Source organism: Pteropus medius, unplaced genomic scaffold, assembly GCF_902729225.1.
Source record: "Pteropus medius unplaced genomic scaffold, Ma_sr-lr_union100, whole genome shotgun sequence".
Taxonomy (NCBI): domain Eukaryota; kingdom Metazoa; phylum Chordata; class Mammalia; order Chiroptera; family Pteropodidae; genus Pteropus; species Pteropus medius.
This window is the reverse complement of record NW_024345481.1, coordinates 3662382-3679263: the sequence shown is the minus strand read 5'-3', so window position 1 is coordinate 3679263 and position 16882 is coordinate 3662382. Positions and strand designations below refer to the sequence as shown.

The following is a 16882-nucleotide window of genomic DNA, read 5'->3' as shown; positions in this document are numbered from 1 at the left end:
TAACATGCAGATTTCACGCCCAGGTGCTAAGATTTGCTGCTAGGATGAAGCCCTAGTTGTTTGAGAATGAAGAAGAACTGCTTCTTCTCTCATCTTCCCATTACCCATCTACTTACTTTTGTCTTAAAAAGATTTTCAAACCCTATTGGTTCATCCCTCCTCAGATGCTCTCTGCATAACCGCCACCTTTCACAATCATGGCAAAAAGTCCTGCTTCTTTTGAGCTGCAAATACCTCAGGTAAGCAATATTTTCCCAGCATGAGAAGTGAATCAAAAACGATACACGCTCAAACCAGAGGCCACATTTGCAGGCAGAGCCGCGGTGACCAGCTCTGTTCTCCAGGTGGAGTAAGGAGCCATGCTCATCACAATGGCCTCAAATACCCCCAAAGAGAAACGCGTCTGCATGGGTGCATCCCCTCTGAACCACCGCGGGCCAGGCCTGCCTGGGCACTGACCTGCTCCGTCTCCACGAAGTTGGACACGTGGCCATCGTCGTTCACGCCGCGGGTGTGGAAGCGCGCGCCCGCGCGTGCGCAGCTGATGCGGGAGATGAGGCAGACCTTGGCCTGCTTGTGCGAGGCGTACACGGTGCGGATGGCCACCACCCCGCAGATGACCTTCAGCAGCCAGTCACAGCAGCTCACCTGGTGCTGCCTCAGGGGCACGTGCAACAGCTGGTTCCTGCAAAACAGAGCGCCACAGCGACTCAGGTCACCTCGCACCCTCCGGGAAACTGCGCCCAAAGCAAGCAGCGAGGAAGCACCTGTGCGGGCAGCATCCCGCTTAATAGGAGGCGCATGCGCATGGCGCCCACTGGGGACACGCAGGACGGGACACTCACGGGCTTCTGAGAGACCTCAAGCAAGGCCACTGAGACGCGCGCAGCAGCAAAGGGAAGGGAGCCCTTTCCCAAAGCCACCCCCGTGTCAGTACCATTGCAGGCAAGCAAAGCATGGACTGTGAGCCCATCACGAGCCTTCCTGGCAATTTCAGAGGAGCCCCACTTTAGACGCCTGCCTGGCCTCTACATTCGAAAATCAGAAACCCCATCAGTAAAATAATTAACCATGTTTTGTAATTAAATAATAATCAAAACGATCATATTAAGTATAGGCATGCTTAAATTATATACATAGCCCATGAGATAAATTACAAAGCAATCCCAAATGAATAAGACAGGATGAGATAAAAATAAGACTTAAGGAAAGTGCCAGTACTTCCATACCTGGCGGATTGTTCTGGGCCTCTGGAGACCCCTGGTGACCAGCATAATGATGGGGATGAAGGCCAACACTTATCAAGTGCACCCAGCACCATTCTAAGTACTTCAGGATGGATTAACTCACTTCGTCCTCGGAACGACGTTGTGTGACAGGTATTATCATTCATTCACCCATTGTGAGGATAAAGAAACTGAGGCACAGAGAACTGGACTGCACGCTCACCCTAGACCCGGAGCCTGGAAGTGGCAGCACGGACCTGGGAGCCTGTCTCTTCTCCCAGCCCGGCCGGCCCCGCGCCTCCCCTGGGGAAGACCCTACCTTGGCAGCTGCACCTGACCGCGGCCCCACCCTCCCTTCATCTCCCACTCACTCAGCCTCCCAACATCCACAGCGGGGCAAGTGGCTACTCTGAGAAGGGAGGGCTCAGAGGGGGCACGTGGACACCTGGACACCTTGGGCTGCTTCCGGCTCCCAGCAGTGCTGTTCTGAGGCCCCTACCTCGTTTCCAGGGAGGCGGGAACCCTCGGGAGACTCCTTCCTGTAGAATACTAAGGATTTCTAGATCAAATGCCCTAATTGTTTAAAAAAGGCAGCACTGGTCCTGCCCTGGAGCCTTCCTCAAAGATAGGCAGCTCTTAGGCCAGCCTCCTCGACTGTGAGCATGGCCACTTCCACCTGGGCACTGAGGACCCCTCAGGGAGTGGCCACGTGGGACCCCCTTCTGAGCTCTCAGAGCCACAGCGCTTGTCCACATGAAGAAAGGACGATCATGAAGACTACAAAAACGTTATTTCCCTTTTCAGCATCACTCTTTAAACTTCGGATGATAAACTAGCTTTAGTAACGATTAAATTTGCACATGGCATCAAACAAAGACTCCAGACGATTCCAGCCACGCAGCTAGGGCCACCACCAGGGGTCAGAAGAAGGCGCCTTTTGCCAAATGGACAACTCTGAATCAACTCTGTTGGCATCACACTTGCCCGACCCTCTGTGGGAGGATCACGCCCTCCGAGGAAGAGACCCAGTTCTAGAAAGGAAAACAGCTTTGAGTTCCCTTGCAGGCCGTGCTTGTACAGGGGAGCAATTATTGGTGGGGTCAGTGACCGGCCAGGAAAAAAATGACTTCACTCCGATGTACACTCTCCCTTATTCACCAGCCACGTTCAGTGGTGACCTCATCTGACACCAGATGTGGGCCTAGATCTAAAATGTGGCACCCCCAATGGTGGGTTTAGACAATCAAGCCTGTGACCACTCAGCTGGCCTGACTTGATGTGGCTAGTTCTGTGGGTGCCGCCCTGAGCCCAAACACCACACCCAGCAGGCTGGCATTCTCCAGAGTCACCACCCCCCTCCCAACTCAAGACAGAATCTGGTGTCCACTTGGGGCCTCCGAGGATCTGAGGCCCTCGCAGCCTCTGCTTGGTGAGTCTCTGCTTGGACTTTCTGTTTTCTGTATGCCTCAAATCTCCAGCCACTGAGCTGATAGGAGGAGGCCTGAGAAGGGCAATTACATAGGTGCTGGGGCACCCAGAGGTCCCAGGCCCCCCCTCCAGCCCTACAGTGTTTCCAGGGAATGTCATAGCATCTGAATCTGGGACCTCTTGCCTCTGCTTGCCTGACAGTCTGGTTAGAAATGGACACCTAGCCTCAGCACAAAGCGTCCTCAGTCCCTACATTCTGCTGCCTTCAGGGGCACGTACACAGCTGGTCCCTGCAAAGTGGATCTAGGGATTCACAGAAACACAGTCCCCTGGACCTGGGACCCTGAGTAGGGTCCTCGAACCAGCAGCATTGGCATCACCATCTTCACCTTGCTGGAAATGCCAAATCGTGGGCCCCAGCCCAGACCTGCTGCATCAGACCCGCTGTAACAAGATCAGCAAGAAAGTCACATGCGTTCTAAAGTTTGGGCACATTATTGCCCGAAAAACTGAAACCCAGAGAACCTGAAAGGATCCGGGGGTGGGCGCACTAGGACACGTGGAGGGATTGGCGGAGCCCCCTTCCTCCCAGCGGAAGTCAGGCAGTTCCTTGGTGGGGTCCAAAGCACCCAGGAAAAAACATGTATCTGATGATGGGGACTCTGGCTTCCTATTTTGGGGCAAAGGGGGCAGGCACAAAGAAAGGGCATAAATGCACCTCGCCAATCCTGTCTTAGGGCTGGGAAACTGGGGTAGCCCCAAAGGCCGACACTGGAATTCTGAGAATGTCCGTTACATGAGGTCCACTGGGACGATTTCTGCAGCAGGATTTCATCATTTCTGCTTCCGACTCGCTCCCACACGTCTCCTGGGGGGACTGCACCACCGACGACCCAGGCCTGGGCGCTAGTGTATGTTAACCACTGTCCTCCTTTCACAGGACTCGTGAGGGTCCTCACCTCCAGCGCTCAGAAAGGGCAACAGGTAATTTACATATGTATAGAGTCACCCACCTAGCTGTGTCCGTGAAGGAGCACCCACATGCCCCTACACATACAGAAGCCCAGCCACCTTTGTCTGGGCTTCAGGACATGTCTTAACATGTTACTGCACATCACCTTGTTAGGATGGGGACATTGCTGGGCTGGTTTGGGATCTGCATCCAGAATGCCTGGGTTCGACATCCCTCCCTTGTTGAAGCCTCAGACTCCTTATCTGTAAAATGGGAATAACAGACCCACCTCATAGAGACCTACAAGGAGGATGAGTTACTACCCGCGGAGAACTTAGAACAGTGCCTGGAACATGGGTGGTGAGCGTCTGTCCGCCGAGCGCAGGCAGGATTGCTGGGCAGACGGCAGAAGCACCAGCCCAGGCACGCAGCAGCGCCTGCTGGATGCGGCTCTCGCGTGCTCTTTACCGATGGCCCAGATTTCCTCCCTGAAGCCACGTGAGTCCACTTCGAACACTGTCCCTGACCCCAGGGGTGGGGAATGCGGGGTCAGTCTTCCCCTCACCGTGCGGGGAGTGAGCGGGCACAGATCCCAGCTCTCAGAGGTGACCCAGGCCCCTGGGGATGATGCAAAGTGATCAAGGACACAGATGCCAATCAGCACCTGCCTGCCGTGTGACCTGGGGGCAAGGGATATGGGGCCAGGGCCTCACCAAAAGAAGGAGTTCCCCCACTCATAGCTGTTATCACCCTGCTTCTGTGCCCGGACGGTGAGGTCGAAGCGAGACCCGTCGTTGGGCCACGAGAAGTAGAAGACGCCCGAGTTGAGGACCTTCCTCAGGGCCGCGAGGCGGTCCTCCTCCTTGGCCCCTTCCTGGAGCGGGTAAAAGTCGATGGCGGTGATTTTGTAGATTTCGGCCTCTGGAATTCTGCCCACAGAAGTGCAGCCTGTCACCAAAACCAGGAAGCTCAGGGACGCGCCACCTGGAACGATAATCAGACAGAGGGGCTTAGGATCGCCGTGGGCCACTCACTGCAGGGCAGCTGTGGTCGCGAGGCGGCCAAACAGCCCAGTTTTGGCTGCAGCTGTGTGACTTCCTGTTGGCTCCTGTACCTCCCCTGGCACCTCGCATTCCTAATCTCAGCGTCTCGGGGATCCGCCCTGCCACCGGAGCCCGCAGCCTAGCGTCCTGGTTCTGAGCTTGGCCCACCGGAGCCCGCAGCCTAGCGTCCTGGTTCTGAGCTTGGCCCACCGGAGCCCGCAGCCTAGCGTCCTGGTTCTGAGCTTGGCCCAGGAGCAGGAGCGCCACCCGAGAGCTTGTCAGAACTGCGAATTCTCAGCCCAATCAGACCTCTGGGCGAGGGCTGGACACCTGGGCTTTAACAAGCCGCAAGTGATCCTGCTGCCTGCCAGAGTCAAGTCTGACAGTTGCTGGCCTGGAGTCTCCCCAGCCCCCTACTTCTCCCCATATCTGCCACCCAGAGCCTCTCAGACCCACCCTCCCCAGGAATCCTCAGCCGCTGCCTGGCTCAGGGCCTCCAGACTAAAGGCAGTTCTCCAAGCTGTCATGGCTGCCCTCCTAAACCCACCTGACGACAGACCCCGCTCCACTTAAATCCTTCTGTGGCTCCCACTTTCCCTAGGACTGAAATGGAAACTCCTCCCCAAGTTCGGACACCCGGGGTCCGGCAGCTCTCCCGGGCTGTGCTCTGCAGCTCCTCAAACGTGTCATATACCCTCACACCCCTGAGCCTTAAGGCATTGCCTCTGCCCGGGACACCCCCCAACCGTCTGCCCAACAAGGTCTCCCACAAGCCCTCCCTACCCCTCTCACCTTCCCCGCCTCTACCCTCTGCAGTGGCCCCAGCCCTCCCACATGCTGGTCAGGACCTTACTGCCTGGCCCCCTTACCAGGAGCACTCCGCCCTTTGGGGTCAGCTCAGCAGCACCTCCTCCAAGGAGCCTTTCCTGCCTTCCCAAGACGGTTAGTGGTCCCTTCTCCGTGCCAGCGGCATCTGTTAGTCCTTGTCACAGGCAGAGCTAACACCCTCCTTCCCGACCTGTGTCCCCAGAAGACTGGGGGTTCCTTGGGGGCAGTGCTCTGTTTCAATGTTATGCCCCAGCACTGCACATGGCAAGAGTTTGAGGAATTCTTCCTAAACAAGCCAACGGGAGAGCAGCTCAAGCCTCCTGCCCCCGTGAAAGGCTCCAAAGCTCCGCTGGCCCTGTGCCCGGAGGAGACGCCCCTGCCAGGGACTCCATCCATGGCCGCTCTCTCTTCTGCATCCCTGGCCTCCCACAAAGCCCCTGGCTCGCAAAGGTGCTGCGTCAGCAAGGCGCACGGCAATGCTCTGCTCTGGGGACAGTGGGGACGGCACCCCTCTTCCTCTGCTTCAGGAGACGGCCCAAGACTGACTGGCCTTTAGGGGCGGGTGTGGTTCTGGTCCACATGCCACTCCTTTCCAATAGTCTCCCAAAGACCCACTCCAGATGGTCAGTGGTCAGTACCTGCTGCAATGCAGTCAACACTCCTGAATCTCTCGATGCTCGGATAAAAGACCCCTAAGAAGGCCGAGTCCAGCAGTACCACCCACTCCGGGCGACTCCCCCTCACACTAACCAGGAAGGAGAATGCTGCGTGGGGCCAGGTAATGCCTGGTTTTTATGAAAGATCCCTTCATTCAACAAGTAAGTCAGCAAGCATAGCACGCCTGCTGGGTGGAGGGAGAGGGGAATGTGCAGTCCCCTCACTGGCTCATACCCCACCTCTGCCGTCAGACTACCAAGGAATTGTTTTAAAACCACTTAAGAACGAGGCCGTAGATGGTGACAGGTGTCAGGGGTTGAGTTTCTTAAGTGGGACAGCTGTCATTTCCGGAAGACAGGTGGGGTCATGTGGGGTTGAGGTCCTCATATTAGAGCCTCGCAAATGCCACTATCCCCACAGCCTGTGCCCAGACATCAGACGGGCTCGGCGTGGGGAGAAGCAGACTCCAGGTCGGACCCCTCGGAGCTCAGCCGTGAGCCCCAGATTAGACTCTGTGGGGAGCGGGTTCAAGGAGAGGCATGGAAAATTTTACTTCCCTCTCCCCATCGGAGACGTGAAGCTGATTCCTAGCACCGCTTCCTCACAGCTCTGCGTGGGGGGACCACGTCCCTGGCAAGAGTCCCAGGTTGCTGTGAAGGCAGCAGGCACTTCCTGTGCAGGGCGGGCCGGTGGCGGGGCGGGGGGAGGCTGGGGATGGGCGTGCTGTAAGCAGGTGTGAAAAGGCTCTTAAAATAAACGAGAACAAATGGACGGCCACCGCCACGGAGAATTCGGGCTCCTGAGTCTTGGGACAAGGGGCTTAGGAGGAATGCGAGCAAATGAGTCACTGTGTCGGCCGCAGAACCTGGTGCTTTAATGACAGCTGATTCTCAGGGTGGAGCTTGCCCTGTGCCAGGCACCAGTCCACAAACTTCCTCCTGGCGACCCCTCGGGGGAGGTGCCATTTTTGCCATATTTTATCAAAAAGGAGACAGGGGCACAGAGAGGTTAAGTAGCCTGCTGGAGGTGACATGGGGGTACGGGGGGCTGGGACTCGGACCCTGGGCAGATGGTCAGACCAGGGCAGGTTCCAGGCCCGGCGCCCTTAACTAGACCCTTGCAGAAGGATCGCCATTTCACACATGAGGGACCGTCTGCCAGGGAAGCTGACTCGCCTGCCCAAGCCCACGGCTTGTCTGCACGGGACCCAAGACACCAGCACGGGTGTCACCTAGGCCCGGGCTCTGTCTAGCCCTTGGGTCTTCAATCGCTTCAGCTTGTGGTCTCTCTAAGAGCTTGGCTGATCAAGGGACCTCTTGCTCGTTTTTAAATCGACACCGAATGTTTTCATCATTAGTTTAAACGGTTGTAATATATTTCCCAGCATATGCTCAATATTGACATGTAAAAATAAAACTGTCGTAGGCCTCTTTACCAGCCTCTGATGGAAGCCACCGTGACGCGATACTCGTCACCATCTATTATTTAAAGGGACATGCAAACAAGTTCTTCTTCAACACATGGGATTTTCACTCTTACTCTATTACACTTTCTCCCCAGAATCTTATCCCGACATAACACTCTGTGCTCCCATGTCCTGTGCTGATCACCCTGGCCGTATTGTGCAGCAGTTTGATCCTCAAGGCCAAAGAGTTTACGAAGAGCTTGTTCTGGTTTGATTTTGAGTACGCCATCAGCCAAATGATGTAAACAAAGCATTTTGCTAAATAATCATTTAACATATACAAAAGATGTGTTGGAAAAGCATCTCAATGAGACAGACGGGATTTCTAGTTCATATATCCATGGATAAATATTATCTGTTGATAGAAAAACACTAGATTCCGTATCCATCCTAGCTCTGTTTTTCATTTTGATGGATGTAAACACTCAGAAAACGTGTTCACATCAATAAATCTATGGGCCTGGAAAAAGCTTCATTATAGCAACGTCAGTCAATTCTTCAAAGTCCTTCGGTTACCGGGCTAAAAAAGTTAACAATGATCTGTGAATGAAATCACCGTTCACAATGTCAGCCGCTACCCTCATTAAGTTCTTTGGTTTGCGGAAAGCAGACAATGGGCCATCACCTGACTTGTATACAGATTTGTTACTGAGTCATTAAGGTGAGTGACTTCCTCAGCACTACTCACGACTACGTTTTGAACTGTCAACTGTCCCCGTGTCTGACCTCCTAGAGGTATTCACTCCCCAAGGCAAAGTAAGACGCTACATGGGAGGAGACGGGAAAGAGGCGGCTGTGGACAGAACAGAGAGGTGAGGGGCCGGCTTCTCACAGGCACATTCTTAGGCGAACCAGTGATGGGGAGAAGGTGGGTACCGGGGCGTGGTTTTCCTCAGAATGAACCATGTCTGTGAGCTGTGCTCAGCTTCCCCCGTGACTCCAGAACTGCCACAACCCCTCCAAAGGCAGCCCCTCCAAAGGCAGCCCCCCACCGCCCCGGCCCTGTCAGCCGAGCAGGTGGCTTCCTGTTACCCCACTGACGGTGAGACCCTGTCAACAGCCTTGCGTGCTCTCCACGTGCTATAGCTTTGGAGAAAAGAGTCCAGGTCTGAGCCTAGCACCAGCCTGCTGGGAGGTCACTGCCCCCCTGGCCCACCTGTCGGGGTGGTACTGGCCTGTGGCCCACACAGGGGTGTCTCTAGGGGATAAAGGTGAGGCCGGTGGGACTCGCCTGCCCAGGTGTGTGAGAAGTGTCCTCTGAGGTTCACCTTGAACGCGGGACCGAGGCTTTGTTTTTAGTGAGGCAGGATCAGTTTCTCACAGCCAAGAAGTGAACTGGGCCTGGGGCGCTGCTCGGAAGTCGTTAGTGGAGGTGGCGTGCAGGGGCCTAAAACCAGAAAGCTCTGGTGGCAAAGTGGAGACAGGCCCAGACCTGCCTTGGCCTCGGGAGACGGGGCCGGGGCTCTGCAGCTGCCAGCAGCCTGCGGGGCCTGGGCCTCAGCGGGGGGTGCACCAGCCGTCTCCATGTCCCTTCCAGCTCACACGCTCTGTTCCAGGGCTCTGGCCAAAGCAAGATGATGCCCAGGTCAGAGATTGCTGGCCAGCGTCAGGTGAGGTGGCAGGGAGGCAGGCAAAGGGTCATGGGCAACACACACACCAGAACCAGAAGGGGATGTATGCACACCCACACACTCTCTCTCACACACACGCGCACGCACACACACGTGCACACGCGCACGCACACACGCGCACACATGCACGCACACACGCGTACCTCCAGAGGGCTGGAGGCTCACAGTCCAGACGACTCTGCCTGCGGCCTGAACCGGACGGTGGGGAACGGAGAGCTGCTTTTCGCTGTCTAGTGTTTGATGGGCGCAGAGTTTGGGGAGATGGAAAGTTCTGGAGAAGGCTGGCTGCACAACAGTCAATGTCCTTCCCGCCTCTGAACCGCACACTTATAACCGGTTTCAATGGTAAATCTGGTTTCCTGTACACTTTGCCACAACTGAACAACAACACTCCGAAACCTCAGTGTCACCTTGAAAGTTCTTTCCCTCCAGAAGCCGTCTTTGAAACTCGCCTCCCGGCCAGGGTGGCCCCATAGCCCTGAGCTCTGCAGTGACGGGCCATGTCTTATCTTGCTCTGGCATCTGGCTGGGAGGGGCTGGCATTGGGATCGCGGTGAATCATGGCAGACACAATGCTGTCTACTCAGGGACAATGCTAGGCCTGCGCTCGCTGCGGCCCCTGCTTCTCCTGGTCCGGCCTTCTCCGTGTTTGCTCAGGCTCTGAGTTCTCCCCCCATCTAGGTTCCTACCTGTCTCAGGCTGGGCTGCTGTCTCATCTACCCTCCCACTTGCACAGGACACTCTCACACTTAAGCCTGTGCACAAAGGACTTAGGAACGCTGGGCGTTCGCACTGGGGAGCGGCGAGTTTGGCCAGACGATCCCTGAGCACCCCCTGCGCCCCCCACTGACGAGCTCAGAATTCTCTTCCCCCGTGACACCTGACACCGTGTCAAGTCTCTCTTCACCCTCCCCTTGCAGAAGAGCAAAGCGCGCAGGCTGTGGGGTGCTGGCCGCTCACCTCTGCTCACGAGAGCCAGCTGTGTGCTTTTCCCAGCTCTGCAATGGCCCCCTGAGGTCAGCCGGGGTCGGCATATTTACACCACTACACATCAGGGCCTTTTTCCGCCCCCACCAGAGAGCTGGATGTCAAATATTTGCCAGCACACCACTGGGTATAGGTATTAAATAAATTATTTAAGACCGATGACGGCCATTTCAAGACTTGCTAGAGACACTGCATACTCTGGATCTCAGAAGACTGTCAAACTTCCCTGTCCATGAGACTTCTCATGATGGCCCACAGAGGTCAGCCCTCAGCCACCTGTGCGGGAGAACGGCCTGCCGGGAGTCAACAGCGTGCAGGCCCTCAGCCTGCGCCCTTTACCCCACACCCAGCTCTCCTAGAGGGACCCTCTGCAGGGGCCCCCTCCTCCTTCCCCTCAGGACCCACGTTCATTCCCTCATGTAATTCTCTTAAGAACTATGTAAGATAGACATGAGGCGGTTTTCCTGGTGTTTCAGGTGGGAAAACGGCCCTAGAGAAATGAAATGAACGCAGAAGGCCAGTCTGCTGTGGGGCTGGAGCTAGAACCTAGTGGGGCTGGCTGTCTAGGGGAAAGCGTTCAGGGCTGCCACGCGCAGCTTCTCAGGCTGTGCACTGCACGACTCCAGGAGACGCAATTTATTAGAGATCTCAATTTATTCAACTCCTGAGGCTATGAAACAGGGAAGCCTTGAGAGATTAGGTTAAAAGCAAGTTAAATCCCCATAATCATTGGGATAAATTCTTCTTACTACTATACTCTCATTTTCTATGCTCTGTATTGTGTAGTTATTGGGAAGCCCAACTGCCCTGCTAATTGTGGGGGCTCTACCCGCCTTCTGCTGGCATTTCCGGGAGGAAGGGGAGAATTTGAGCTTTCAATGAAAACTTAGGAACCTGAGATAAAAGCTTTTATGCAGTGTTTGTGCATGTTTCTTAATTTCTAATATAACAGGTTATTTTCACTTCTGTAGACTGAAATGGAACAATTTGCCCCGAGTTGAGGCTGAAGAGATCTCAGAGACCTTCAACCTTAAAAAGGCAAAAGAGAGGCCCACCCCCACTCAGGAGGGTCATTTTGGGAGTGACCTGAAGTTGGAATATGCTCCTCAGCAGGTGGAAAAAAAAACAAACAAACCAAAAACCCCACAAAGAAAACAGATCCTAGTTCTAAGCCGGGGACTTGCAGTGGGAAAAGAAAATCGAGTTAAAGTCAAACACTTCTCATTTTAACCAAAGGGAATTTGAAAAAGGTGTTTATAAGGCCGAATCCTTCCATCCTTCAGATACTCCAGGGCACTTCGGAAATGGGTTGAAAAGGCCGAATCATCCTGACATTCTGAAAGTCAAACTCACCCTCACTACACTCAGAGAGCCTTTTGCAGCCCACCCTGGAGGGTGACTCTGGCCAGCAGGCAGCGGGTATTCAGAGGACATCAGATATGGGGTCTGGTGACCTCCTGGCCCTCTAGGCCAGGGCATGGCCCTCCCCGGGTGGTTCTGCATGGGCACCAGAGGCTGTGCTTGCTCGGTCCTCAGAGGAGGGCCGGCCGGTGGGCACTGGATGCAGGAAGCAGGGAGGGCCCTGCCTAAGGCAGCTGCAGGAGTTGGTCACTTCTCCCCATACTCCCTGCCCTGGCCCCTGGGCCAGGCTCCCCATAGACACCCTGCTTGCTGACAATATTTCTTGGGGGGCTGCCACCCTTCCCATCCTGTAGCTGACCTCAGATCACAGCCCAGGAAAAAAAAAATGCTTTTTCCTAGGAGGTGGGGGAAGGCACTGCTCTTCCTGTCCCCAGAGGCTCAGTCTTTCTGCCCCTTTAGGAAAAGAGTGGCCTGGAAGATGAAAGCAGCGCCCCCCACCCCGGTGTCAGAAGGGAAGAGTTTAAAACCTGGGTCGCACTTGAGAACTGCCGGACCTTGGGCAAGCTTCGGCACTGCACTGAATCCGGGAGACCCTCAGATGTGAAACGGATCATTCTTTTATGAGAAAAAAGTAACTGTAAGCTGCCAACAACTGTAACACATCCTGAGTGCCTGGAGGTTACAATGTAAAAAAATAGCATGTGTCATAGAATAGATGGGACACTGCGCGTAGGCTTTCTGAGCTTCTCTTTTTATCCATAAAGGACAGCAACAGTACCTAACAGGCTGCTGGGAGAGCTGAGCTGATCGGTCATGACACTTAAACATCCCCTAGCCCAGAGCAAGCACGATGGAAGCTTAGCTGTCATCTTCACATCATCACCACTGAGGCACGGGCCACGGGAATTTTTTTGTGACCTCAGAAAGATCACTGCAGGGAGAAATACAGCAAGCAGCACATTTTCATGGAAAGAAGCAAGCGTTTGGAGGCAGCTAGACCCAGGTTTCGGTCCTGGCTGAGCTTTTTACTTTAGGCAAGCTACTTTAACCCCGTGAGCCTGATTCCTTTACGGTGAATGCAGATGAAGATACATTATCACACTGGCTTATTTGTAGGATTAAATAATGACTACCTAGTCCTTGGCACAAAACAGACAATTGATAAATGCATTTTTTCATGTGGGTACTGAGTGCTTTTCCTAAACACTGTTTGGAAATGATCAATGTCATCATCATCATCATCATCATCATCATAGTTCAAGAAAAATCATCCCATAAAACAAAAGACCCAGAAAAGTAATGGCAAACAGTGCTATGCTGTCGGCTTGAAATGTCCTCCATCCATGAAAACAGCTGCTGAGGGAGACGTGGAGATGAAGGTGCTTGGTTTGGGAAAGCCACCACGCTCGAATCTGCTCAACTCACAGCCGTTCCCTTTTTGACCCAGCGGGACCGAGAATCAGGAATGTCAACCATGCTCTGGTCTTGGCCCCGTAAGTCATCGATGACCCCGGGTGGGGCCGTCACAAACGGGGCAGCTGAGACAGAAGGAAGGACATGGTGGCTGCAGACCCAGGAGTGCACGGGGGCTCCCGTGAGGTCCGGGAGTGCAGAGGTGACTCGGTGGCCCCATGGGGCAGCTGCAATCTCAACTGGGCTGACCACTCAGCCCCTCAAGTCTCATACTGAGCAAGGATGCCCACTTTTCCCCATAAGCTCTTTGCCCTTTCAAGTCAGACCGCATGGCCCATTTTGTGAACACAATTTCCTTTCATCTCGCTCACACCTACCCACACCCCTCCACCCCATATCTGACGCTCAGGTCCTCGTGGCTTTTTCTCTCCTTGCCAACACCGCTAGGTCCCTGCACCTCTCCCTCCAGACACACCCAGCCTGTCTAGGGGCTTTGGGACCCCTGGCACCCACCTCTTCTAGAGTACAACTCCCTTGTAAACAACAAACAACCCCCTAAGCAGAGCCCCGCCTCCCCCACTGCAAAAACTCAGGTCCTGGTGAGCAAATAATGAAGGTGAGCTCTCTCTCCACCAAGGCCGGGAGTGGCACAGACAGGTGAGAACCGGGCTTCATTCACCTGACCTCCCAGTATGAGGTGCAAGCACAGGAAAATAAACATTTTAAAAGATCGTAACGGCTAAAATAAAACGTCTAAATCTAGCAGTCTTTCCAAACAAGACACAGGAGCGGCTCTGCCCAGCTGATAGGCGCCTGACAGCTGCGGCTCTGTGGGGAGGGAGAGATACTCACCGGATTTCACCCTGAGCTCCCCCAAGCAGCCATAGGCATCGGTGAGCTTTCCATACTGGCCTCTAATGACCTCCTTCTCCTCTGGAGCTGGGGAAGAAACACATCACAGACATCAGCTGAGTCTCCCGTTGGAGTTCACTCGCCGCAGCCTTCCAGTCGGCTCCCCACCCACTCGAAAAAGAAAACGCAGCGACAATAGCTCGGCCCCCAGTCATGGGTGTGGAGGTTTCACCATCAGCGAATCACCAAGCAGCAGATTCAAACCTCCCCACGAAAACCTTGTTCTCCGGAAGCGCCCACAGCTTCCTGGGGGCTGGCCAGAGGCGCTGGGTTTGAGCCTGGAGCAGGTGCCTTGGGCCTGGCCCTGTCACTCTCCACATGCTCAGAAACAGGAGTGAGTCATCGTTGCCAGCTGGGGAGGGCCTTCCTTCCTGAGTGTTGTCCACTGGAGGCTTCCTTGTGCACGTGCCGACCACCCCCCGCCCAGGGACCTGCTAGCAGGAGGCTGGGTTCCTGGGTGCCCCAGGTCTGCGTGCAGTGAATCCGAAGGCAAACTGCAGGAGCAGAGGGTTTCACTGGGTGTCAGCAGGACTGTGTTCCTTTTGGAAGCTCCGGGAGAGAATCTGTTTCCCGGCCTTTTCCAGCTTCTAGAGGCTTCTGTGGCCCCTGCCCCGCTGGCCCCTCATCAAAGCCAGCAGTCGGGTCACTCTGCTCTGCTCCAGCCTTCACTTCTCACCCTCTCCCCGCTCCCGCCTCCCTCTCCCATCTCTTAAGGACTCTTGTGAGTACGCCCGGCCCACCCAGATCACTCAGGATGACCTCCACGTCCCAAGGCCCTGAACTCAATCACAGCTGCAAAGCCCCTTTCTCCCCGTAAGGGAAAGTTAACAGGAACTGGGGATTAGGAGGTGGATGTCCTAGGGACCCACAGACGGGTACGACCCACTTCCACGAGCCCACAGCTCGGAGGACAGAAGATGAGGGGGACGAGCCATCCTCTCTGGTCCTCATATCTGCTCCCGGAGAGATGAACCGCATCCTCGCCCAGAGGCGATGCCAAGCCCACCGACTAGGGCCATCCCTGTGTTATGGGTCTATGAAGTCCTCCTGGAAATGGATCTGCTCCCTGCACGAGGACAAATCCAGCCTCACAGGTGGACGCGAACATCCGTCCTGCAGGCGTCACTCCGTCCACAGCTGCTGCGGCGGGCAGAGCCAGGAGTGGCAGGCAGGCCTCAGTTCAGTGGGCAAATGCAAGAGAATAATCTTGATACAAAAAATATATATATAATTCAATCCTCAGAGCTTTACAGAGATGTCTAACGGAACCCTGAAGCCTCAGCTCCATCTGGTTCCCGGCTTATTAACCATACAGCAAGGCCTTGTTCATACGTCATTCACATCTGTGAATGATCCTGAGAAGCAGAATAACAGGAGGACGTGTTCAAGTCCACACTTCAGAGGTGGGGATGTGGCCACGAGGAGAAGCTGTGGAAACAGACGGGTCCGCTGTCCTGCTGGATCGCAGATGACAAGGGCGCGCACCGCATCGCCCCGTCAGAGGGAAAATCAAACAAACACAAACTAAAAAAAACCAACACTTTTCAGCTTCATACCTTAAAAATGAATGAGCACCACACCACAGGGCCACCTGGTCCCCGTCAAGTTCTCTAAACTGTTGACTCCATAATATGAACACCTCCCCACCTGCCTCTACGGTGACAACTCACATGGAGGTGTGACCCTCGAGGGTGTGATCATCTTGTGAGACATTGTTTTTCCACCATAAACAGACTAACTGAAAACAAACCAGGTGACTGAAAACAGCAAGGTCTATCAGCTCACAGTTCTGGAAGCTTCTGCGTCTGAAAGCAAGGTGTGAAGGGCCAGGCTCTCTCGGCCTCCCGCCTCCTGCCCGATCCTCGGCTTCCGGCTGCACCACTCCAGCCTCTGCCTTGTCTGTGTGTGTCCGTGTCTGTCTCCTCTTCTTGTAAGGACACCTGTCATCTGGGATTTGGGGCCCACCCTACTCCAACGGGACCTCATCTTGACTTAACTAATGACATCTGCGGTGACCCTATTTCCAACCAAGGTCACATTCTGAGGTCCTGGGGCTTGGGACTCCAACGTGTCATTTGGAGGGACACATCTGAGCCCATAACACTTGTGAATCTTTTCATGGGCCGAGCCAGTCCCTGCAAAGCATCTCTCCAGCCAGCTAATTTTTTTTTTTCCTCAGTGTCTTCCCCTCCCAGGCTCCTCCGACCCACCCTGTGATGTGGGGGCTCCCTCGGTCCCCTCGATCCCCCTCCACACTCCCAGAGCCTGGCCAAACAACTCGCTTGCCCTAAAGAGATGCATTTCCTCACTTAGGTTCGAAGAAATCCACTTTACTCTTCAAAAGAGAGCTCACAGATCAAACGTCTACAAGTGTCAGGCAGGCAACAAGAGAATGAGGCGCTGGACGGGGCTGTGGGGGACCAGAGGGCATGCACCCCTCTAACAGGAGCAGCCGGTCAGCTCCAGCCAGCAGCCCTAAGGCGGACATGCCAGCCTAGCACCAGCGGGTCTCCAGCTTTTCGAGAGAAATAGGACAGTCCTGATTTTTCAGATTTGACAGTCAATCCAAATGTATTTTAAGCAGTGTGTTGGCGGAACACACACCTCTGCAGGTTGTCTCTGGCCCGCCCGCTTGCAACTTCTGTCCTTCCCTCCTTGATGCCTCGACAATAGAACATTCCTGTCTTCTACATTTCTGCTGAACTTCCTGGAGGTTTCTGCCTGTGCGAATGTTTTTGCTTCCTCTCCCACTGGCCACGAACGTCCAGCCCGCTAAGGAAAGTCCTCGCCTCTGCTCTCCCGCCCTCTTCTTCGCCTCCCCAGGAGGCAGCCATGCGGTCAGTGAGCGCGCATCTGAGAGCCGGCGGGGACCGGCCCTGAGCGAGGCACAGGGACCCAGCAGTGAACCAGACAACCGCCCGAGGCGGGCCCTGGGCAGCGGCAAAGAAGGGATACAGCAAAGAAGGGATACGTGTCAC

At 54.8% G+C, this 16882-nt stretch overlaps 1 protein-coding gene across 1 annotated transcript in view; it reads right to left on the bottom strand.

The window, feature by feature from the left end:
• SYNJ2 (synaptojanin 2) overlaps nucleotides 1-16882 on the bottom strand; it is a 95438-nt gene that overhangs the window by 56556 nt on the left and 22000 nt on the right. Inside the window, exons 2-4 of the mRNA XM_039873936.1 lie at nucleotides 13845-13931; nucleotides 4320-4590; nucleotides 460-685 (exon numbers count right to left, since the gene is read on the bottom strand). Of these exons, the coding sequence (XP_039729870.1) occupies nucleotides 460-685; nucleotides 4320-4590; nucleotides 13845-13931 (584 nt within the window). The remainder of the gene's footprint in view (nucleotides 1-459; nucleotides 686-4319; nucleotides 4591-13844; nucleotides 13932-16882) is intronic.